At 52.6% G+C, this 25230-nt stretch overlaps 1 protein-coding gene across 2 annotated transcripts in view; it reads right to left on the bottom strand.

The window, feature by feature from the left end:
* Positions 1-353: 353 nt before the first annotated feature.
* LOC144780842 (fibrous sheath-interacting protein 1-like) overlaps positions 354-25230 on the bottom strand; it is a 746598-nt gene continuing 721721 nt past the window's right edge. For both annotated transcript variants that reach the window (XM_078659336.1, XM_078659337.1), the window contains one exon: positions 354-877. In XM_078659336.1, the coding sequence (XP_078515462.1) occupies positions 843-877 (35 nt within the window). In that variant the 3' untranslated portion in view covers positions 354-842. The remainder of the gene's footprint in view (positions 878-25230) is intronic.

Here is a 25230-nt window from a genome sequence, read left to right as displayed (position 1 = left end):
TTCCATCAGAGGGCTCCATCAGAGGGCTCCATCAGAGGGCTCCCTCGGAGGGCTCCATCAGATCGCTGCACCAGTTCTCCCGCAGAGGCCTGTGGCGGTGACTGGTGGACTCTATAAGACTGAACTCTAAAGTCATGACTGTGTCTTGCAGTCATGGTCCGGGGTCCTGCCTGGCCTGCACCCCCTCAGCAGACACAGCTGGAGATGTCTGATCTAGTTGGAATCTGGCAGTCCAGCGGCATGATGGGAAGACCGAGCGGCTTGAATAAGAACTTCGAAACACATTGGAATGAGTAATTTGCCACATCGTCAACTTCAATGCTACTTGAAAACAAATAAGCAGGAGAACAGGGTTATCAGGAAACATGGGATAAAAGCTTTATTTTCCACATAAGATGAAAATCAGTTCCTCGCAATATTCAGAAATATCAACTGAGGGACTACAGCTCCTTCAGAGGGCTCCCTCGGAGGGCTACCTCGGAGGTCTATCTCGGAGGGCTACATTGGAGGGCTCCCTCGGAGGGCTCCCTCGGTGGGCTCCCTCGGTGGGCTCCATCAGAGGGCTCCCTCGGAGGGCTCCCTCGGAGGTCTATCTTGGAGGGCTCCATCAGAGGGTTCCCTCGGAGGGCTCCCTCAGATCGCTGCACCAGTTCTCCTGCGGAGGCCTGTGGCAGTGACTGGTGGACTCTGTAAGACTGAACTCTAAAGTCATGACTGTGTCTTGCAGTCATGGTCTGGGGCCCTGCCTGGCCTGCACCCCCTCAGCAGACGCAGCAGGAGATGTCTGATCCAGTTGGAGGCTGGCAGTCCAGAGGCATGATGGGAAGACCGGGGCATTGGAGTCAGTCATTTGCCACATCTTCAACATCTACGCTACCTGAAAAAAAAATCAACATGGAAATCAGAGAAAAGAGTATCAGGAAACATGGGATGAAATCTTTATCTTCCACATAAAACGAAAAACAGTTCCTCACAATATTCACAACTATAAACCGAGGGAATAAAGCTCCCTCGTCAGACCTTTCATCTCCAACAAAAACACAACAGGCTTCCAGAATGATTTCACCTGATTGAGTGACAGGAGGGGCCAAGGCTCACGAGGGGCGGAGCCTCGAGGGGGTCCTGATGCCCCGCCCCTCTCTCAATGGGGTAATAAATAGCGTACTACACTCTTAACATCTAAATGTATGGTTTATGCTTTTTTGTGAAAATCTTATTTAAAAAGTATTTAAGCAAAACATGGATGCAAAAGGTTAAAAAGCTATGGTATTTATATAAGCACTTACTACTACATGTGGGATGTGAAGTGCTGGTCCAACATACAGCACTCAATACCAAGTAGGGATTGTGGCTGGGAGGGGGTTGTCTTTGTTTTCATCCTAGGTAGAAAGTATTTCCATGTTGTGCGTGATTACCACCATGGTGCAATTATTGTGTTTTGGGACACAGTGCTTAGAAGTGTGAGAGGCAGACATGCCCATGTCTCTGGCACGTACTAACAGCTGGGACCAGCTCTGTCTGCCCCTTTCTGCGGCTTTGATTTACTTTTAGCTTCTCGGTCCATTTTGCTGGTTGGGTGGTTCAGTCTGCGGTCTTATCGACTGGGCACGTAGGGTGGTGGCACAGCATGATAACTCTGCCATGGAGGACGGTGCTACGGGCATCCTTCTTATCAATGAGACACAAGGACAGAGCCAGCGGCGATAGACCCTCATATCGCTATTATCCGAGCTCAGAGCCTGGTGGTAGACTCTCACATCACTATGACCAGAGGACGGAGCCGGGTGAGAGACCCTCACATCCTTGTGGTGAGTGTACAGAGCCTGGCGGTAGACTCTCACATCACTATGATCAGAGGACGGAGCTGGGTGCGAGACACTCACATCCTTGTGGTGAGTGTACAGAGCCTGGTGGTAGACTCTCACATCACTATGACTAGAGGACGGAGCTGGGTGCGAGACCCTCACATCCTTGTGGTGAGTGTACAGAGCCTGGTGGTAGACTCTCACATCACTATGACCAGAGGACGGAGCTGGGTGCGAGACCCTCACATCCTTGTGGTGAGTGTACAGAGCCTGGTGGTAGACTCTCACATCACTATGACTAGAGGACGGAGCTGGGTGCGAGACCCTCACATCCTTGTGGTGAGTGTACAGAGCCTGGTGGTAGACTCTCACATCACTATGACTAGAGGACGGAGCTGGGTGCGAGACCCTCACATCCTTGTGGTGAGTGTACAGAACCTGGCAGTAGACTCTCACATCACTATGATCAAAGGACGGAGCTGTGTGCGAGACCCTCACATCCTTGTGGTCAGTGTAGAGAGCCTGGCGGTAGACTCTCACATCACTATGATCAGTGGACGGAGCTGGGGGCGAGACCCTAACATCCTTGTGGTGAGTGTACAGAGCCTGGTGGTAGACTCTGCCATCCCTATGACCAGAGGACGGAGCTGGGTGGGAGACCCTCACATCCTTGTGGTGAGTGTACAGAGCCTGGCGGTAGACTCTCACATCACTATGACCAGAGGACGGAGCTGGGTGCGAGACCCTCACATCCTTGAGGTGAGTGTACAGAGCCTGGTGGTAGACTCTCACATCACTATGATCAGTGGACGGAGCTGGGTGCGAGACCCTCACATCCTTGTGGTGAGTGTACAGAGCCTGGCGGTAGACTCTCACATCACTATGATCAGAGGACGGAGCTGGGTGCGAGACCCTCACATCCTTGTGGTGAGTGTATAGAGCCTGGCGGTAGACTCTCACATCACTATGACCAGAGGACGGAGCTGGGTGCGAGACCCTCACATCCTTGTGGTGAGTGTACAGAGCCTGGTGGTAGACTCTCACATCACTATGACCAGAGCACGGAGCTGGGTGCGAGACCCTCACATCCTTGTGGTGAGTGTACAGAGCCTGGCGGTAGACTCTCACATCACTATGACCAGAGGACGGAGCTGGGTGCGAGACCCTCACATCCTTGTGGTCAGTGTACAGAGCCTGGCGGTAGACTCTCACATCACTATGACCAGAGGACGGAGCTGGGTGCGAGACCCTCACATCCTTGTGGTCAGTGTACAGAGCCTGGCGGTAGACTCTCACATCACTATGACCAGAGGACGGAGCTGGGTGCGAGACCCTCACATCCTTGTGGTCAGTGTACAGAGCCTGGCGGTAGACTCTCACATCACTATGACCAGAGGACGGAGCTGGGTGCACGACCCTCACATCCTTGTGGTCAGTGTACAGAGCCTGGCGGTAGACTCTCACATCACTATGACCAGAGGACGGAGCTGGGTGCGAGACCCTCACATCCTTGTGGTGAGTGTACAGAGCCTGGCGGTCGACTCTCACATCACTATGACTAGAGGACGGAGCAGGGTGCACGACCCTCACATCCTTGTGGTCAGTGTACAGAGCCTGGCGGTAGACTCTCACATCACTATGACCAGAGGACGGAGCTGGGTGCGAGACCCTCACATCCTTGTGGTCAGTGTACAGAGCCTGGCGGTAGACTCTCACATCACTAAGATCAGAGGACGGAGCTGGGTGCGAGACCCTCACATCCTTGTGGTGAGTGTACAGAGCCTGGTGGTAAACTCTCACATCACTATGATCAGAGGACGGAGCCGGGTGTGAGACCCTCACATCCTTGTGGTCAGTGTACAGAGCCTGGCGGTAGACTCTCACATCACTATGATCAGAGGACGGAGCTGGGTGCGAGACCCTCACATCCTTGTGGTCAGTGTACAGAGCCTGGTGGTAGACTCTCACATCACTATGATCAGAGGACGGAGCTGGGTGCGTGACCCTCACATCCTTGTGGTGAGTGTACAGAGCCTGGCGGTAGACTCTCACATCACTAAGATCAGAGGACGGAGCTGGGTGCGTGACCCTCACATCCTTGTGGTGAGTGTACAGAGCCTGGTGGTAAACTCTCACATCACTATGACCAGAGGACGGAGCTGGGTGCGAGACCCTCACATCCTTGTGGTCAGTGTACAGAGCCTGGCGGTAGACTCTCACATCACTATGATCAGAGGACGGAGCTGTGTGCGAGACCCTCACATCCTTGTGGTCAGTGTACAGAGCCTAGCGGTAGACTCTCACATCACTATGACCAGAGGACGGAGCCGGGTGCACGACCCTCACATCCTTGTGGTCAGTGTACAGAGCCTGGCGGTAGACTCTCACATCACTATGACCAGAGGACGGAGCTGGGTGCGAGACCCTCACATCCTTGTGGTCAGTGTACAGAGCCTGGCGGTAGACTCTCACATCACTATGATCAGAGGACGGAGCTGGGTGCGTGACCCTCACATCCTTGTGGTGAGTGTACAGAGCCTGGCGGTAGACTCTCACATCACTAAGATCAGAGGACGGAGCTGGGTGCGTGACCCTCACATCCTTGTGGTGAGTGTACAGAGCCTGGTGGTAAACTCTCACATCACTATGATCAGAGGACGGAGCCGGGTGCGAGACCCTCACATCCTTGTGGTCAGTGTACAGAGCCTGGCGGTAGACTCTCACATCACTATGATCAGAGGACGGAGCTGTGTGCGAGACCCTCACATCCTTGTGGTGAGTGAACAGAGCCTGGCGGTAGACTCTCACATCACTATGACCAGAGGACGGAGCTGGGTGCACGACCCTCACATCCTTGTGGTGAGTGTACAGAGCCTGGCGGTAGACTCTCACATCACTATGACCAGAGGACGGAGCTGGGTGCGAGACCCTCACATTCTTGTGGTCAGTGTACAGACCCGGGCTGTATACTCTCACATCACTATGATCAGAGGACGGAGCTGTGTGCGAGACCCTCACATCCTTGTGGTGAGTGTACAGAGCCTGGCGGTAGACTCTCACATCACTATGACCAGAGGACGGAGCTGGGTGCACGACCCTCACATCCTTGTGGTGAGTGTACAGAGCCTGGCGGTAGACTCTCACATCACTATGACCAGAGGACGGAGCTGGGTGCGAGACCCTCACATCCTTGAGCTGAGTGTACAGAGCCTGGTGGTAGACTCTCACATCACTATGATCAGAGGACGGAGCTGGGTGCGAGACCCTCGCATCCTTGTGGTCAGTGTACAGAGCCTGGCGGTAGACTCTCACATCAATATGACCAGAGGACGGAGCTGGGTGCGAGACCCTCACATCCTTGTGGTGAGTGTACAGAGCCTGGTGGTAGACTCTCACATCACTATGATCAGAGGACGGAGCTGGGTGCGAGACCCTTACATCCTTGTGGTCAGTGTACAGAGCCTGGCGGTAGACTCTCACATCACTATGACCAGAGGACGGAGCTGGGTGCGAGACCCTCACATCCTTGTGGTCAGTGTACAGAGCCTGGTGGTAGACTCTCACATCACTATGATCAGAGGACGGAGCTGGGTGCGTGACCCTCACATCCTTGTGGTGAGTGTACAGAGCCTGGCGGTAGACTCTCACATCACTATGACCAGAGGACGGAGCTGGGGGCGAGACCCTAACATCCTTGTGGTCAGTGTACAGAGCCTGGCGGTAGACTCTCACATCACTATGATCAGTGGACGGAGCTGGGTGCGAGACCCTCACATCCTTGTGGTGAGTGTACAGAGCCTGGCGGTAGACTCTCACATCACTATGACCAGAGGACGGAGATGGGTGCACGACCCTCACATCCTTGTGGTGAGTGTACAGAGCCTGGCGGTAGACTCTCACATCACTATGATCAGAGGACGGAGCTGGGTGCGAGACCCTCACATCCTTGTGGTCAGTGTACAGAGCCGGGTGGTAGACTCTCACATCACTATGACCAGAGGACGGAGCTGGGTGCGAGACCCTCACATCCTTGTGGTGAGTGTACAGAGCCTGGTGGTAGACTCTCACATCACTATGACCAGAGGACGGAGCTGGGTGCGAGACCCTCACATCCTTGTGGTGAGTGTACAGAGCCTGGCAGTAGACTCTCACATCACTATGACCAGAGGACGGAGCTGGGTGCGAGACCCTCACATCCTTGTGGTGAGTGTACAGAGCCTGGTGGTAGACTCTCACATCACTATGATCAGAGGACGGAGCTGGGTGCGAGACCCTCACATCCTTGGGGTCAGTGTACAGAGCCTGGCGGTAGACTCTCACATCACTATGACCAGAGGATGGAGCTGGGTGCGAGACCCTCACATCCTTGTGGTCAGTGTACAGAGCCTGGCGGTAGACTCTCACATCACTATGACCAGAGGACGGAGCTGGGTGTGAGACCCTCACATCCTTGTGGTCAGTGTACAGAGCCTGGTGGTAGCCTCTCACATCACTATGATCAGAGGACGGAGCTGTGCGCGAGACCCTCACATCCTTGAGGTGAGTGTACAGAGCCTGGCGGTAGACTCTCACATCACTATGATCAGAGGACGGAGCTGTGCGCGAGACCCTCACATCCTTGAGGTGAGTGTACACAGCCAGGCAGTAGACTCTCACATCACTATGACCAGAGGACGGAGCTGGGTGCGAGACCCTCACATCCTTGTGGTCAGTGTACAGAGCCTGGCGGGAGACTCTCACATCACTATGATCAGAGGACGGAGCTGGGTGCGAGACCCTCACATCCTTGTGGTCAGTGTACAGAGCCTGGCGGTAGACTCTCACATCACTATGACCAGAGGACGGAGCTGGGTGCGAGACCCTCACATCCTTGTGGTGAGTGTACAGAGCCTGGCGGTCGACTCTCACATCACTATGACTAGAGGACGGAGCTGGGTGCGAGACCCTCACATCCTTGTGGTCAATGTACAGAGCCTGGCGGTAGACTCTCACATCACTATGACCAGAGGACGGAGCTGGGTGCGAGACCCTCACATCCTTGTGGTCAGTGTACAGAGCCTGGCGGTAGACTCTCACATCACTAAGATCAGAGGACGGAGCTGGGTGTGAGACCCTCACATCCTTGTGGTGAGTGTACAGAGCCTGGTGGTAAACTCTCACATCACTATGATCAGAGGACGGAGCCGGGTGCGAGACCCTCACATCCTTGTGGTCAGTGTACAGAGCCTGGCGGTAGACTCTCACATCACTATGACCAGAGGACGGAGCTGGGTGCGAGACCCTCACATCCTTGTGGTCAGTGTACAGAGCCTGGCGGTAGACTCTCACATCAATATGATCAGAGGACGGAGCTGGGTGCGAGACCCTCACATCCTTGTGGTCAGTGTACAGAGCCTGGTGGTAGACTCTCACATCACTATGATCAGAGGACCGAGCTGGGTGCGTGACCCTCACATCCTTGTGGTGAGTGTACAGAGCCTGGCGGTAGACTCTCACATCACTAAGATCAGAGGACGGAGCTGGGTGCACGACCCTCACATCCTTGTGGTGAGTGTACAGAGCCTGGCGGTAGACTCTCACATCACTATGACCAGAGGACGGAGCTGGGTGCGAGACCCTCACATCCTTGTGGTCAGTGTACAGAGCCGGGCTGTATACTCTCACATCACTATGATCAGAGGACGGAGCTGTGTGCGAGACCCTCACATCCTTGTGGTGAGTGTACAGAGCCTGGCGGTAGACTCTCACATCACTATGACCGGAGGACGGAGCTGGGGGCGAGACCCTAACATCCTTGTGGTGAGTGTACAGAGCCTTGTGGTAGACTCTCACATCACTATGACCAGAGGACGGAGCTGGGTGCGAGACCCTCACATCCTTGAGGTGAGTGTACAGAGCCTGGTGGTAGACTCTCACATCACTATGATCAGAGGACGGAGCTGGGTGCGAGACCCTCACATCCTTGTGGTCAGTGTACAGAGCCTGGCCGTAGACTCTCACATCACTAAGATCAGAGGATGGAGCAGGGTGCGAGACCCTCACATCCATGTGGTCAGTGTACAGAGCCGGGCTGTATACTCTCACATCACTATGACCAGAGGACGGAGCTGGGTGCGGGACCTTCACATCATTGTGGTCAGTGTACAGAGCCTGGCGGTAGACTCTCACATCACTATGATCAGAGGACGGAGCTGGGTGCGAGACCCTCACATCCTTGTGGTCAGTGTACAGAGCCTGGCGGTAGACTCTCACATCACTAAGATCAGAGGACTGAGCTGGGTGCGAGACCCTCACATCCTTGTGGTCAGTGTACAGAGCCTGGCGCTCGACTCTCACATCACTATGACCAGAGGACGGAGCCGGGTGCAAGACCCTCACATCCTTGTGGTCAGTGTACAGAGCCTGGAGGTAGACTCTGACATCACTATGACCAGAGGACGGAGCCGGGTGCGAGACCCTCACATCCTTGTGGTGAGTGTACAGAGCCTGGCGGTAGACTCTCACATCACTAAGATCAGAGGACGGAGCCGGGTGCGAGACTCTCACATCCTGGTGGTCAGTGTACAGAGCCTGGCGGTAGACTCTCACATCACTATGACCAGAGGACGGAGCTGGGTGCGAGTCCCTCACATCTTTGTGGTCAGTGTACGGAGCCTGGCGGTAGACTCTCACATCACTATGATCAGTGGACGGAGCTGGGTGCGAGACCCTCACATCCTTGTGGTCAGTGTACAGAGCCTGGCGGTAGACTCTCACATCACTATGATCAGAGGATGAAGCTGGGTGCGAGACCCTCACATCCTTGTGGTGAGTGTACAGAGCCTGGCTGTAGACTCTCACATCACTAAGATCAGAGGACGGAGCCGGGTGCGAGACCCTCACATCCTTGTGGTAAGTGTACAGAGCCTGGTGGTAGACTCTCACATCACTATGACCAGAGGACGGAGCTGGGTGCGAGACCCTCACATCCTTGTGGTGAGTGTACAGAGCCTGGCGGTGCACTCTCACATCACTATGATCGGAGGACGGAGCTGGGTGCAAGACCCTCACATCCTTGTGGTCAGTGTACAGAGCCTGGCGGTCGACTCTCACATCACTATGATCAGAGGACGGAGCTGGGTGCGAGACCCTCACATTCTTGTGGTCAGTGTACAGAGCCTGGCGGTAGACTCGGAGCTGGGTGCGAGACCCTCACATCCTTGTGGTGAGTGTACAGAGCCTGGCGGTCGACTCTCACATCACTATGATCAGAGGACGGAGCTGGGTGCGAGACATTCACAACCATGTTGTCAGTGTACAGAGCCTGGCATTAGACTCTCACATCACTATGACCAGAGGACGGAGCTGGGTGCGAGACCCTCACATCCTTGTGGTCAGTGTACAGAGCCTGGCGGTAGACTCTCACATCACTATGACCAGAGGACGGAGCTGGGTGCGAGACCCTCACATCCTTGTGGTCAGTGTACAGAGCCTGGCGGTAGACTCTCACATCACTATGATCAGAGGACGGAGCTGGGTGCGAGATCCTCACATCCTTGTGGTCGGTGTACAGAGCCTGGCGGTAGACTCTCACATCACTATGATCAGAGGACGAAGCTGGGTGCAAGACCCTCACATCCTTGTGGTGAGTGTACAGAGCCTGGCTGTAGACTCTCACATCACTAAGATCAGAGGACGGAGTCGGGTGCGAGACCCTCACATCCTTGTGGTGAGTGTACAGAGCCTGGCGGTAGACTCTCACATCACTATGATCAGAGGACGGAGCTGGGTGCGAGACCCTCACATCCTTGTGGTCAGTGTACAGAGCCTGACGGTAGACTCTCACATCACTATGACCAGAGGACGGAGCTGGGTGCGAGACCCTCACATCCTTGTGGTGAGTGTACAGAGCCTGGCGGTAGACTCTCACATCACTATGACCAGAGGACGGAGCTGGGTGCGAGACCCTCACATCCTTGTGGTGAGTGTACAGAGCCTGGCGGTAGACTCTCACATCACTATGACCAGAGGACGGAGCTGGGTGCGAGACCCTCACATCCTTGTGGTCAGTGTACAGAGCCTGGCGGTAGACTCTCACATCACTATGACCAGAGGACGGAGCTGGGTGCGACACCCGCACATCCTTGTGGTGAGTGTGCAGAGCCTGGCGGTAGACTCTCACATCACTATGATCAGAGGACGGAGCTGGGTGCGAGACCCTCACATCCTTGTGGTCAGTGTACAGAGCCTGGTGGTAGACTCTCACATCACTATGACCAGAGGACGCAGCTGGGTGCGAGACCCTCACATCCTTGTGGTCAGTGTACAGAGCCTGGCGGTAGACTCTCACATCACTATGACCAGAGGACGGAGCCGGGTGCGAGACCCTCACATCCATGTGGTCAGTGTACAGAGCCTGGCGGTAGACTCTCACATCACTATGACCAGAGGACGGAGCTGGGTGCGAGACCCTCACATCCTTGTGGTGAGTGTACAGAGCCTGGCGGTAGACTCTCACATCACTATGACCAGAGGACGGAGCTGGGTGCGAGACCCTCACATCCTTGAGGTGAGTGTACAGAGCCTGGTGGTAGACTCTCACATCACTATGATCAGAGGACGGAGCTGGGTGCGAGACCCTCACATCCTTGTGGTCAGTGTACAGAGCCTGGTGGTAGACTCTCACATCGCTGTGATCAGAGAACAGTCAGTCAGTCAAAGTAACGTTTATTTAAACAACATAAAAACATATCACTCTATGTAAATATTCTAAAATTATTACAAATTCATCAACAGACGACATTGTAATAGTCGGATTTCCACATGCTTCCTTTCAAATTTACACAATACTCCATACATAAGTCATAGACACGCCTACATATAAACATAAATATTTTAAGAGTAATAAAATTCCTATTATAAAATATTATTTCTAAAAGGTATATATGAAGTAAAGGATATCTAAAATCCATATCCATCATAGCTTCTATCCTAACTTTCAACTGCATATTTCCTTTTCCATAAAAAATATTTTTACAGCTTTCATATACTTCGCAATGGCTATTGCAATTTCAAGGTTTGGCACTTCTGTAAGTAGTTCAATAGCGTGTGCACGCAAATCGGTACCTTATTTTAAAATGATGGGGTGTAAAAACTGTTTCCGCAGAGCTAACAATTTTAGGCAGTCCATTAAGATGTGTAAATTATTGCATTTTGTGCCCAACCTACATGTACATTTACCATCAGATTGCATAATTTCTGTTTTTATTCTCCCATTAGTCGTACCAGGATTAATATCGATTCTAAAAATTAGTACTTCTGATCTATACCATTGATTAGGTAATATATCCAGATTTCTTTCACCCAACTATTTATCATGAATTTCACAGATTCTTGGCCTATTTTAGGTCACTATGCTGAGTCTTGTTCTTACACCATTGTGACACTTTTGTGGCTTCTCCTTTCCCCAATCTTTTCCAGAATCGTCATAGGCCCACTTGCGCCTGTACATTCCATGAAGTCAAACCCGGCTCTGATCTAACTGCCCGGATCATGGATGAGCCCGCTAACGACATTAGGGGATTCATGCATTTCCCTTCCTCGATATCCCAACTGCTTTTACCACTTAAGCAGAGGACTTCTGCTCTATATTGTAGTTGGGGAGGTATCATAGCATTATGGGCCTTTATCAGTGGTCTGTGGGACAAAACCCCATAAATGCGGTTACATTTTTTCAGACCACACACTGATAAAGGGGCTTTAGCTTTCTGGGCCTCCAGATGCATGTACTACTTTAGAGATTTGTCAAACGCGGTATTTATACTCATTGTCAAACGCGGTATTTATGCTCATTGTCAAACGCGGTATTTATACTCATTGTCAAACGCGGTATTTATACTCATTCTCAAACGCGGTATTTATACGCATTGTCAAACGCGGTATTTATACTCATTGTCAAACGCGGTATTTATACTCATTGTCAAACGCGGTATTTATACTCATTCTCAATTTCCAGTTTGGTTGGGCCCAGGTACCAATAATACCTCTGGTCTCTCTTTCCAAAACACAGGATTTTGGTTTTATCCATATTTACAATTAATTGCTTTGCCACACAATGTTCTCTAAATGCATTTAACTTCCTCTGTAGGTCCATCTCTGTCTGGTCAAGGATTACTAAGTCATCAGCATACAGTAAACAGGATCGTTGTTTCTCATTCATTTTTGGACTAGCACTTCTATCTACCGCCAAAATAGTTGGCAGATCTGCTAAGAATATGGCGAAACATAGGGGGGGCAATACACAGCCCTGTCTTAGGCCATATTAATTGCTATTTTTGGTGTCAAAGCCCCCGCCGTATCCTTAATAACTCGGGTTCCGTTCTGACTATCTAACTGCTGAATTACAGCCAGGAGCCCTTCTGGGATATCATATTTTTCCAAGGTCTCCCAAAGATATTTCCTATCAACCAGGTCCAATGCAGCGCGGAAGTCTACAAAGCAGCAGTACAACTTCCCTCGTTGCTCCATAGACCTCCCCGCCACCGCCCATAGAGCGAAACGGTGGTCAATCGTAGAGTGTCCCTTCTTAAAGCCTCCTTGTTCTACTGGCATGATCGACCGCTGTTCCACCCAATCCTTCAATCTAACTAGGATTATTTTTGCAAAAACTTTCTCACCGACATCCAACAGATTAATCAATCTGTAATTTTTCGGGGCTTTCCTATGTCCCTTCCTATGTATTGGTCTAATTACTGCCCCCTCCAATTTTTGGGGATATGACCAGAGTCTAATATGGATAAAAACATTTAGGATACAAATTCAGCCCACCAGTTTAACCGAGTCTTTATTATAATTGCGGGGAGGTTATTGAGTCCTGCTGCACGGGTTAATGTTAGCTTTCGTATAATATCCTTTACCTTTTCTACTGTAAAGAGTGTTTTTAAATCTTCAACATCCCCTCCCCAGTGTGTTTTTTTGCTTATCATGGACGCTTCACTTGTCTCATACAGTTCGCCTAGGTACTCTTCCCAAGCTGCTTCTTCCACTATGCAGCTCCAAACCCCGGGGGTCTGTCCGGAGGCTTCCTGTATCAGCTTCCAAAACGTTTGTACGTTTTTTGCTTCGATTGTTTCCAGCAGATTTTTCCAACATTTCTCTTTAAAAAACCTCTTCTGTTTCCTAACTAATGTTTTATATTTCTTTCTCAGTTTAACCAGGTTTAACAGTCTGCCCTGCTCATACCTTATTCTTAGACTTCACTCTTCTCTCCTTATTAACCTTTTCTTATTCATGCATTCCAGATGGAACCACCTTGATGGTCTTCCTTGTGTTGATTGCTTGTCACTTTTTTAGTTCTACTCTAAGGCATTGTACAACATGTTCAATTGTTTCCTCAAATCACGGCACATTCTGATCCCTTGCGATTTACAGATTTATTTCTGTTGGAAGTTTGCCGTTTTTTCTACATATTCATCTGTTAGTCTTGTTGTCAGGCGTTTAGGGTACTACATTTGTTGGGGAAGTACTGTTTCACGTTGGCTTATTGACCCCCTAGTAATTCAAAGTACGGGGCATTATGATCAATGCCTTCACTTTGAGTTACCCAGAACACTTTTACTGTTGCGAAATTCCATGCGTGAATAAACACGTAATCAATGGGGCACTGCTGGGTGCCTATTCTATAGGTCTGTTTAGCTGGGGGATCGGTTTCCAACCTACCATTTAAACTAACAACCCCTTTGACCCCCTGTAGGACCTGGGGTCACCAGATCCCCGGGGGGTAGCATGGACCGAGCCGGTAGGCACCCGCTTAGGTGCTAAGCAACTGCACAGCACACGCATCCACTGAGACAATAAGTGCACGCAGAGACTGAGACCACACCAGTAGGTTTGATTCAAATAAATACGTTTTATCTAAAATCAAGATCAGGGCAATCAAAAATCACAGTAGCAATAACTTATTACCTTCCCTTAAAAGCACAGGTGTTCCATTATTCGGCCATAAATACTTAAATACATAAATATTACATATTAAATAACTGTAGGCCTGGCAACACTCTGGGACAAATAGGAAGCAAGGGCGCTCCCGGAGCTGCCAATGGCAGCGCGGCCTGCGGGGTGCGACGTCAGGACCCAATAGGAGCGCGGCGGGGGCGGAGTTGGTATCGAAGCCCCCATCACGTGAGGTGAGAGGATTACTTCAGGCCTAGCGCGGGCTACTCTGACTCCGGCAGCCCCCTCCTGGCACCGAGGGCCGCCGCAACTACGCACCCCGCGGGGGGGACTCCTCCAGGCACGCGCCGGTGGAAGCGGTGAACCTCGCCCTCAGGCGCACTCCAAGGCAGCGATCCTGCAATGATGGGACGCCGGGCCAGGTGATCGGCAGCAAGCGCTCCAGCCTCAGCACTCGGAGAAAAAAGGGCAGCTCTCTAAAGCACCCACCGGGGAACCCGGGCTGCAGCGGTGAGTCAGGGGGGTGCCACGCGATGGACAGCACAACGCTTGAGGGGCACAGCGCTTCAAGAACCGTTCAGCGGCATCGCAGTCTCTGGCAGATTACCGCGCTGGGACAGTCTCAACAATAGCGCTTTGCGGGCATAGCTCTTCAGGGCAGCAATCTCCTCAAGAACCTTAGCGCTTCTCAGGGGACTCGGCAGGAGAGCGCTGAGGCATAAATTAGGCAATATTGGCAAGGCAGTTCAGTCAGGACAGAGCAGGGGCACAGGCAGGACAGCGCAGGGCAGCTGACAGGAGCTGGTTAGCTGGTTGATCCCCGGCAGTCCTGGTTAGTACAGGATTGTTCTTAGCGCTTGGTGGTTCCTGCGCCCTTGATAGGTTACAGTCTCTTGGTTTCTTGAGGTGGGGGGGGTTGAGTTGAAGGCTTTCCTCAGCAGGTCACTTCAGGTGGTCCCTGGGTTCCCCTCCCGCCGGGCCAGATCAGTGGGCTAGCTCAGGGTTCCTCACTCTACTTGGAAGGCAGCACCTAAGCCCTGTCACTCCCAGTGGCATAGGTCCCTGACTAGGCCCTACCGCCTAAGTCTCCTGCGTAGGGTTCCCCAGGTCAGTGATGCTCCAACTGACTAGAAAGTTTCCCTCCCTTTTCTTTTATAGTGGCAGCTGACAGTTGGCAGTGGGCAGTTGGTGACCACTCCTCTATTCTGGAAGGTTCCAGGAGCTTCCTCACCCTAGCTATGGGCAGGCTGGCAGGCTGGTATTGAACAATGTTTAAGGGTTCCAGCCAGCTCCTGGCAACTAGACTGCGTCTAAAAAGACCACGCTGCAGTAGCAGGGGTCAGTGGCAGCCATGTTGGGGGAAGAGAGCACCTGCACCTTAGCATTGCCTAGCAATGGGAAGGTGCCCAGAAACCTAAGGGCAACAAAAAGAAGGTGGGAAACAATGAGGCAAGGGCGAAAAAAATAGGGAAAGACCACCCTAGGGCTGACAGGTCTAACATGCGTCCCCCACAGCTGAAAGTGGGGAGAGCTACCCAACCTCTAGGGAGTTCTCGTCACTAAGGCAGAAAAACCGGGAGAGATCGTCAGCATTGGCGTGGTCAACTCCGGGTCGATGTTCCACCCGAAAGTCCATCCCCTGTAGGGAAATGGACCACCTTAGCAACTTGGGGTTTTCGCCTCTCATGTGCATGAGCCAGCGAAGGGGTCGGTGGTCCGTTTGAATTAGGAAGTGAGAGCCAAAAAGGTATGGCCTCAACTTCTTCAAGGCCCAGACCACAGCGAAGGCTTCTCGCTCGATGGTACTCCATCGCCGTTCCCGAGGGAGGAGTCTTCTGGAGATAAAGGCCACAGGTTGGTCTTGGCCATCGTTGTTGAGTTGGGAAAGCACAGCGCCTATGCCATGCTCAGAGGCGTCTGTCTCACGATAAACTCTTTCGTGAAATCAGGTGTTGCAAGCACCGGAGCGGTGCACATCGCGTGCTTCAGTGTTTCGAATGCCTCTTGGAAAGGAGCCGTCCAGATCACTTTTCGTGGCTGCTTCTTGGACGTCAACTGAGTCAAGGGGGCTACGATGGTACCATATCCCTTGATGAACCGGCGGTAATAGCCAGTGCGGCTGAGAAAAGCTAGGACCTCAGTCTGGGTTTTGGGTGGCTCCCAGGCCAAGATGGTCTCAATTTTGGCCTGGAGGGGTTGCACCTTACCCCCGCCCACCAGGTGTCCCAGGTAGACAACAGATCCCTGTCCAATCTGGCACTTGCTAGCCTGATGGTCAGGCCAGCACGTTGCAAAGCCTGCAGCACCTCCTGGAGATGCTGCAGATGGTCCTCCCAGGTGCTACTGAAGACAGCTAGGTCATCCAGGTACGCCGCTGAGAAGGACTCCAGGCCAGACACCACCTGGTTCACCAACCGCTGGAAGGTGGCCGGAGCATTCTTGAGCCCGAAGGGCATCACTCTAAATTGAAAGTGGCCCTCGGGGGTGGAGAACGCTGTTTTCTCCTTTGCTCCATCGGCCATGGCAATCTGCCAGTACCCTGATGTTAGATCAATGGTGCTGAGGTACCGGTCTGCTCCCAGCCGGTCAATCAGCTCACCTGCCCGTGGGATCGGGTGAGCATCTGTCTTGGCGACAGAGTTCAATCCCAGATAGTCCACACAGAACCGAAGTTCTGGTGTGATGCCCGGTGGGGCCGCTTTCGGCACCAACACAACCGGACTAGCCCAAGGGCTGCTGGAAGGTTCGATCACCCCCAGCTCCAGCATTTTGGCCACCTCACCCTGGATGCTGTTCTTAACTTTATCGGACAGCCTGTAAGACTTGGTTTTTACAGGCGGGTTGTCCCCTGTGTCCACATCATGGGTACACAGATGTGTGATTCCAGGCGTGAGGGAGAACAAGGAGGCGTGCTGCTCCAGCACCTGGCGGCAGTCCCTCTGTTGCTCTGGGGTCAAGGATGGGGAGAGGACAACTCCCTCCACTGAACCATCCTTCTCCTTGGCCGCTAGAAGGTCAGGAAGAGGCTCACTCTCCTCCTCGCTCCCATCCGTCACCGTGAGGAGAGCAAGCTCAGATCACTCATGGTGAGGCTTCAGGCGGTTGACGTGGAGCACCCGATGGGGCTGATGGGGGGTCTTCAAGTCAACGACATAGGTGGTCTGGCCTCGACGCTCCACAATCTCGTACGGACCAGTCCACCGGTCCTGGAGGGCACTAAGCTCCCCAGGCTCCATGACCCACACCTTTTGTCCAACGTCCAACTCCACCGTCCGAGCGTTGCGGTCGTACCACTCCTTCATGACGGCTTGGCTAGCCTCCAAGCTGTCTGAGGCTTCCTTCCACAGCGTGGCCATCTGGCTGCGGAACGCCAGCATGTAGCTGACGACATCACGGGGAAGCTTCTTTGAAGTCTTCTCCCACCCCTCCTTGACAAGGCTGAGGTGCCCCCTAACGGGATGGCCATAGAGCAGTTCAAAGGGGCTGAACCCGACTCCCTTCTGTGGCACTTCGCGGTGCAAAAACAGCAGGCAAGGGAGGAGGATGTCCCATTTCTGCCTCAAGTCCTCTGGCAGGCTCCGGATCATCCCCTTCAAGGTCTTGTTAAAGCGCTCCACGAGCCCGTTAGTCTGGGGGTGGTAAGGAGTGGAGAACCGGTAGGTCACTCCGCACTCCTTCCACATGGCCTGCATGTAGGCCGACATGAAGTTCGTGCCCCTGTCTGACACCACGACCTTGGGGAATCCCACTCTGGTAAATATCCCCACCAGGGCCCGCGCCACCACAGGTGCAGTGACGGTCCTCAGAGGAATAGCCTCCGGGTACCGAGTGGCATGGTCCACCAACACCAAGATGAACCGGTGTCCCGCAGAGGTCGGAGGGTCCAATGGCCCAACAATGTCGATTCCGACCCGCTCAAAAGGGGTCCCGACCACCGGGAGCGGTTCCAAAGGGACCTTCACTTTAGTCCCAGTCTTGCCACTGGCCTGGCAAGTCTTATAGGTCTTGCAATAGGTGTCAGAGGCAACTCTCATCCTGGGCCAATAAAAATGCGGGACCAACCGCGCAAAGGTTTTGTCCTGGCCCAGGTGTCCAGCCAAAGGAATCTCATGCACCAGTTCCAATAGGAAGGCACAGTAGCATTGGGGGACCACTAAGGCCCTCGAGGATCCATGCACCGGAACCTTAGGCTCACTGTAAAGGAGGCCTTCTTCCCAATACACGTGAAAACTACCGGTCTCCTGATCAGTCGCTTGGGCTTCGGCCTGTCGCCACATGCCTTCAAGCGTGGGGCACTCTTTCTGCGCCCAACAGAATTGCTCCCGGGTAGGCCCTTCTTCCACATGCCACTCGGCAAGGGTCGGCAAGTCCCCCACGGGAACAACCTCCACCTCCGCGGACTCCGGGCGTACCTCCGCGGACTCCCCATCCATCACACGGGGTGTGTCTTTCACAACCTTCTCCTCTTCAGGACCAGCATTGGGCCGTGGTCTCAGGCTCCAACCCGGGTTGAGTTCCCTGCCTGGCAGCCATGGACCGTGTGACAACGCAAGTCCATCCTGGTAACCCCAGCATCTCAGTGTGGGCCTTAATCTCCACTTCCTTCCAGGCGGTATGTTCCAGGTCCTTTCCTAGCAGACAGTCCACAGGCAAGGCAGGGCTTATCCCAACTCTCAACGGGCCTTTCACTCCTCCCCATTCAAAGGGAACTTGAGCCACTGGATAGTAGCTCAGACTGCCGTCAGCCAACACGGCCGGATGGAACACATCAGGTAGTACTTGCTCAGGGGACACCAGCCGCCTCACTATGGTGGTCATGCTGGCACCTGTGTCCCTCAGAGCCTCCACCTCCTCCCCGTTAACCTTCACACTCTGCTGTACTTAGCAGTGTTCGATGGTAAGGGCGTCACTGGGACCATCTCTCTGTCCCCAAGTGAAACCAGGGTCAGACCTGTCCACTCCCCTTCCCTATCTAGGGGCAGGTCCACCCCAAGCGCTACACTAGGCACCCCGGGACTTTTGCCACCTGTGGGGGCTGGGGGTCGTTTGCAACACTGGGCATCTCCCTTGTAGTGTCCAACCTCCCCGCATTCATAGCACCGGACAACTTTTGGCTGCTGACTCTCGTCAGGGTAAGTGGGCTTTGGGGAACTGGAATGAGGTGGGGTACCTACTCCTCTCCCAAACTGTCTAGTTTGTGGGCCTCGTGAGAACTCCTTCTTTTTATCTCCCCCCCTCTTTCTTCTGGGGGATGCCCTGTCTGCCTTTCGGGCCATCTCCCCCAGGGCCCTTGTGAGACACCCGGGTGCTAACCCAAGTATCTGCCTCCTCCGCAAGCTCACGGGGATCAGTCAGCTTGCGGTCCACCAGATGTTGGCGCAGCTCCGGATACAACTTATCCAAGAGGTGCTCTCTCAAAAAAAGATTGTACAGGCCCTCGTAATCATGCACCTCGCTGCCATGCACCCAACCATCCAGAGCCTTACGGGCATAATCAAAGAAATCCACCCAATTCTGCGTGGACAGCTTATGGCTGCCACAGAACTTTTGGCGATACCTTTCGGGGTTGAGGCAAAACTTTGTAATAAGCGCCTCCTTCATGGGGGAATATCTGAACTGATCCGCCTTATCCGCCTTATTAAGATACAGGAGGGTGTCCCTGACATTTGGAGGGATGTAACGATATAGGCCACCTCCCCAGTGTTTCTCGGGCACCCCATGGGCTGTCAAGGCCACTTCATACGCCTCCAACCACGTGGCGATGTCATCCCCCTGAGTGTAGCTCGCTATCACCTCCTCGGGTAACCAAAATCTAGGCTCGTGTTGAGCCCCTTGTACGCTGCCACCATTGGGACTTCCTGGCACACTCATTTGCAATGCTCTCAGCTCCAACTCCTTAAGCTGAAGCTCGTGCGCCAACTTCCTCTCTTCCAAAGCTAATCTTTCTCTCTCCCTCTCGTGCTCTAACTTGGCAAGCTCCCACTTCAATTGCCTCTCCTCCCTCCTGTCCTCATACTCCTGCGACGACGTACTCTTTCTAGACCCACTACTACTTGCCCTGGAACGTCTTCCTGGCAACACATTTTCAGACACATCAATGTTTAGTAGGTCTAGTTCTTCTGGAGCACCCGCCTCCTCTTGTGTGACCTGCCCCTCCTGTCCCCCATCCCCTCTCCCCTCTGGGTGGGCCCTTACCCATGCCCTCAAGGCGGTACGGAGTTCTTCCTTTGCGGCTCTCCGCCCAACCGGCACCCCCATCCTCTGACAAAATTCCCTAAGCTGCACCACTGTGTATTCTTCCAGGTCGGCTAGCTGGAACTCCATTTTGCCGGGTGGGGACACCGATAAAACAAAGGGAAAGCACTAGGATGTAGGTAACAATACTGGGTCAACACAGGTCTCTACGCACTCAGGTTACACAGTGGGGGGGGGTCAATTGAGTAGGCTTGCATGCACGATAGGTGTCTAGTCTAATTGCAGTGCACTCTGTCTCACTGGAGGGTTCTGTACAGCCACAGGTCCTGAATCCCACCGCTCGCCACCAATGTAGGACCTGGGGTCACCAGATCCCCAGGGGGTAGCATGGACCGAGCCGGTAGGCACCCGGAGCTTAGGTGTTAAGCGACTGCACAGCACCCGCATCCACTGAGACAATAAGTAAACGCAGAGACTGAGACCACACCAGTAGGTTTGATTCAAATAAATACGTTTTATCTAAAATCAAGATCAGGGCAATCAAAAATCACAGTAGCAATAACTTATCACCTTCCCTTAAAAGCACAGGTGTTTCATTATTCAGCCATAAATACTTAAATACATAAATATTAAATAACTGTAGGCCTGGCAACAAGTAAGGGCGCTCCCGCAACCGCCAATGGCAGCGCGGCCTGCGGGGCGCGACGTCAGGACCCAATAGGAGCGCGGCGGGGGCGGAGTTGGTATCGACCCCCCGTCACGTGAGGTGAGAGGATTCCTTCAGGCCTAGCGCGGCCTACTCTGACTCCGGCGGCCCGCTCCGGGCACCGAGGGCCGCCGCAACTATGCACCCCGTGGGGGGGAACTCCTCCAGGCACGCGCCGGTGGAAGCGGTGAACCTCGCCCTCAGGCGCACTCCAAGGCAGTGATCCTGCAATGATGGGACGTAGGGCCGGGTGATCGGCAGCAAGCGCTCCAGCCTCTGCACTCGGGGGAAAAAGGGCAGCTCTCTAAAGCACCCACCGGGGAGCCCGGGCTGCAGCGGTGAGTCAGGGGGGTGCCGCGCGATGGACAGCACAGCGCTTGAGGGGCACAGCGCTTCAAGAACCGTTCAGCGGCATCACAGTCTCTGGCAGATTACCACGCTGGGACAGTCTCAACAATAGCGCTTTGCGGGCATAGCGCTTCAGGGCAGCAATCTCCTCAAGAACATTAGTGCTTTTCAGGGGACTCGGCAGGAGAGCGCTGAGGAAAAAATTAGGCAATCTTGGCAAGGCAGTTCAGTCAGGACAGAGCAGGGGCACAGGCAGGAGAGCGCAGGGCAGCAGACAGGAGCTGGTTACCTGGTTGATCCCCGGCAGTCCTGTTTAGTACAGGATTGTTCTTAGCGCTTGGTGGTTCCTGCGCCTTTGATAGGTTACAGTCTCTTGGTTTCTTGAGGGGGGGGGGGGTTGAGTTGAAGGCTTTCCTCAGTAGGTCACTTCAGGTGGTCCCTGGGTTCCCCTCCCGCCGGGCCAGATCAGTGGGCTAGCTCAGGGTTCCTCACTCTACTTGGAAGGCAGCACCTAAGGCCTGTCACTCCCAGTCGCATAGGTCCCTGACTAGGCCCTACCGCCTAAGTCTCCTGCGTAGGGTCCCCCAGGTCAGTGAAGCCCCAACTGACTAGAAAGTTTCCCTCCCTTTTCTTTTATAGTGGCAGTTGGCAGATGGCAGTGGGCAGTTGGTGACCACTCCCCTATTCTGGAAGGTTCCAGGAGCTTCCTCACTCTAGCTATGGGCAGGCAGGCAGGCTGGTATTGCAACAATGTTTAAGGGTTCCAGCTAGCTCCTGGCTACTAGAGTGCGTCTAAAAAAAACACGCTGCAGTAGCAGGGGTCAGTGGCAGCCATGTTGGGGGAAGAGAGCACCTGCACCTTAGCAATGCCTAGCAATAGGAAGGTGCCCAGAAACCTAAGGCCAACAAAAAGAAGGTGGAAAAAATTAGACAAGGGCGAAAAAAAATAGGGAAAGACCACCCTAGGGCTGACAGGTCTAACACCCCCAAATACTTCCCTAGTGTTAAATCTTGTCTAGTAGAAATACAATTAGGGAAGTCAGCTGGCACTATATTATATGAGCACAATATTTCTTTAAACCAGGGATCTGGCTTTTTTGCATTCAGTTTATGATTGAAATCTCGCATTACAATAATCAAATCATTCTCATGCTTTTCACACAATACATCCCTATCTTCCTTGAAGTGACCCATTTCCACCTCATACTCCTTGTGGAAACCCCATTGTATGTAGACATTCACAAGTACCACATTTGCACACTTCCTATCTGTAATCAGTAGGGATACCTTGCAGATCAGCAACCATTTGCATGTTACATTTATTAACATCACCTTTTTCGCATTCCTGGTTGAAGCGAGTCATAATCCCCCCGGAGGGACGACCAAACCTTTTTTTTCTAGCTGGACTGTGAAGTTGAGCAAAGCCTTCAATTACGGGGGTATTGTCGCATAGCCAAGTTTTCTGTAAACAAATGATCTTAGCACACAGGGCTAGTTGTTTTATAGTTTCAACTTTTGCCTGACCTCCAAGCCCATTTGTGTTCCATGATATTATTTTCAAACAATGCGACAACCCATTTTTCTAATCAATTTCGCTGAGACGATAAAACTCGCTCTGATCCCACTGGGATGGGCCTAGAAAACTATTTTCTAGACTCCAGTTACCTCAAGGTTTACTAGGCTCGAGGTTCTTAACAGCTTTATTGATGTTTTCTATTTCCCGCACTCCCCGGCTATCAGCCTTACCTGCCTTTTCCCTAACCCTGCATGACATTTCAGCTCGTGTGCTTTTGCTGGTGGTAGATGCTTTGGGCACTGTGCCACTGCTGTCCAGTGCCACAGTCCGAGTGCTCCCTACTGTAAATGTATGTATAAATTGGTGATTCCATGATTGACTACTTGGTTTACATGTCAGACCCTAGTATAGTGCACTGAGTGTGCCCAGGGCGTGTAATTCCAAATGCTGCTAGTGAGTTTGCAGCACTGGTTGTGCCACCAACATAAGTGGCCTTGTAAAACGTGTCTAATGTCTGCCATTGCAAAGCCTGCGTGCAGTCTGGTACTGTCATGTTGACTGGGCAAGTGCACCCACTTGCCAGTCCCTACACCTTCCCTTGTCTTCATATTAGTCACCCGTATGGTAGCCCCAAGGGTAGGGTGCATTGTAAGTATAAGGAAGGACAAGCCCTGATGTGTGGGGCATGTCTTAATATTGAATTACAGCCATTTCCGTTTTTCACTATTGCAAGGCTACCTGTTCTCCCTAGGCCAGAATGGGCTGCTAGATTATTACAAGCTTATAATCCTAACAGGCTGAGAGAACATGGTAGAAATTCGAGTTTAGTTTGCCTGGACTAATAAAATACATCTTTTAGTGAAGTTTATTTTAATATTCTGTGTTTGCAACTACCACTTTTAGAAAGTAGGTATGTGCTTGCCTAACCATTTAAGCCTGCTTCTGCGAGGTTGTGTATTCCTACGTCTGGTTTTGTGAGTGACAGGGCTGGGGGATTCCAAGAGACAGGCTGGTGCAGCACGGTTGTGAATAGAGAGATATGCATCTAGATGGGAGGGAGGAGTTGCACCAGGGACCTGAATAGGGCTGGGCTTTCTCTCTACAATGCTGGCTCCACCCCCTGTGGTGCATCTGATGTCTCTGCCCTGCACACTGAAAGAAGAGAAGGAAGACTGTCAACAAAGTGCTCCAGGACTGTACTTGCCTTCCACAATGCTGGCTCCACCTCCTGTGGGGGGTCTGATGTTCCTGTCCTGCACTGTGAAAGGAAAGGAGAAGTCTAGTAAACAGAGTGCTTCAGAACTGGTTTGGACTGGGCACAGGCCCCTCTCCCCTCAGAGAACAAAGGATTTTGGGGTATAAATATTGGGACCCTGTTCCCAAGAAATTAGATCACTTATGGACTTACAAGACGAAACCTCTGCTGAGGAGAGGAACCTGAAGAAACTGAGGAGACACTATTCCCAAGCTGAAGTGCTGCTTGGGAGATTGGCCTGCAGTGGTTGCCTGACTGCCAAAGAGAGGAGAAAGAACTTTGTGGACTTTACTTTCAACTTGTGCAAAAGATCTCCAAGGGCTTGGAAGAGAGCTTGCCCCCTGACCGAAGTCTCTGGACCAGTGGACTTCACCAGCCTTTGTGAATTGCTGCTTGAAACGCTCTTTCAGTGGCTACAGAGGCAGGGAGCAGTGACCGACCCTCATGACCGGCCGGATGTCCTGTAGGTACCACATCAAGCAACGTCCCACTCGAACAACGCAAGCTCTGAGCTCACTGACTCCGTCCTGACGGCGTCACCGAGCCGTTGCCTGCACCACGACTGGTGGACAATGCGTCGTGCAATGCCTCGATACACCGACTCGTACTGGTCTGACCGAAGTGGTCACTGCCGCGGATTTTGAGTCCTGTGAACGCACCAGAGTTGGGCACTGCCTCGCACACTTTGCGACGCCCCGCCCGACGAGCACCGCTGTCCGGACTGATCGACGCCAGCTCCCAAACTCCGGCTCTGCTGCCGCACCGCAAGCTGCAAGCACCGCATCGAAGCAGCGTCTCTCCCTGCAACGCACACTTTGAATCCACCGACTCTGTCAATGGGCCGCTGCCTGCACCGTATCGAGGGACAACGCGTCCTGCAATGCTTCCCTTTTGCACCACGACGAACACCGGACCCCGGCTCGCACATCCGTGCCGGCCGCACCAACTAAAAGGTACTGTGACTGAGTCTGTCGACATTTGAGTGTGCCCGTACTGACGCGGTCCGCTGGATTTGCTTGAGTCTGTGTTATTTCAACAATGCTGTAGCCAGACCGGGCTACCGACTCGCACAGAACCTTGAATTAAGCCTTTTAACCAGAACTCTTGAAATCTAATAGTACTGTGGATTCTTTTTGTCGTTTATTGGTCTTGTGGTAACTATATAAAATATACTTATTTTTGATATACAACCTTGTGTGGTGTCCATTTGTAGTGTTGTCACTGGATTACTGTATGTGGTCACAAATGCTTAACTTACAACATCTCTGAGATAAAGGCTTGCTGCTCGTGCCAAGCTACCAAGGGGGTGAGCAGGGGTATTTTAGGAGTGTAATCCCCTTATCCTGACTAGAGGAGAGGGTCCCTATTTGTCACAAGTACCTACCTGTGCCAACTAGAGACCCCCAATTCTAACACTAAATGCTCCTTGAATTCCTGGTTTGGGAAAATATCCTTCATGGTACAATCACACAGA

The sequence above is a fragment of the Lissotriton helveticus genome, chromosome 9 (genome assembly GCF_964261635.1).
Source record: "Lissotriton helveticus chromosome 9, aLisHel1.1, whole genome shotgun sequence".
NCBI lineage: Eukaryota > Metazoa > Chordata > Amphibia > Caudata > Salamandridae > Lissotriton > Lissotriton helveticus.
The sequence above is the reverse complement of the archived record's forward strand: the minus strand, read 5'-3'. Positions and strand labels throughout refer to the sequence as shown.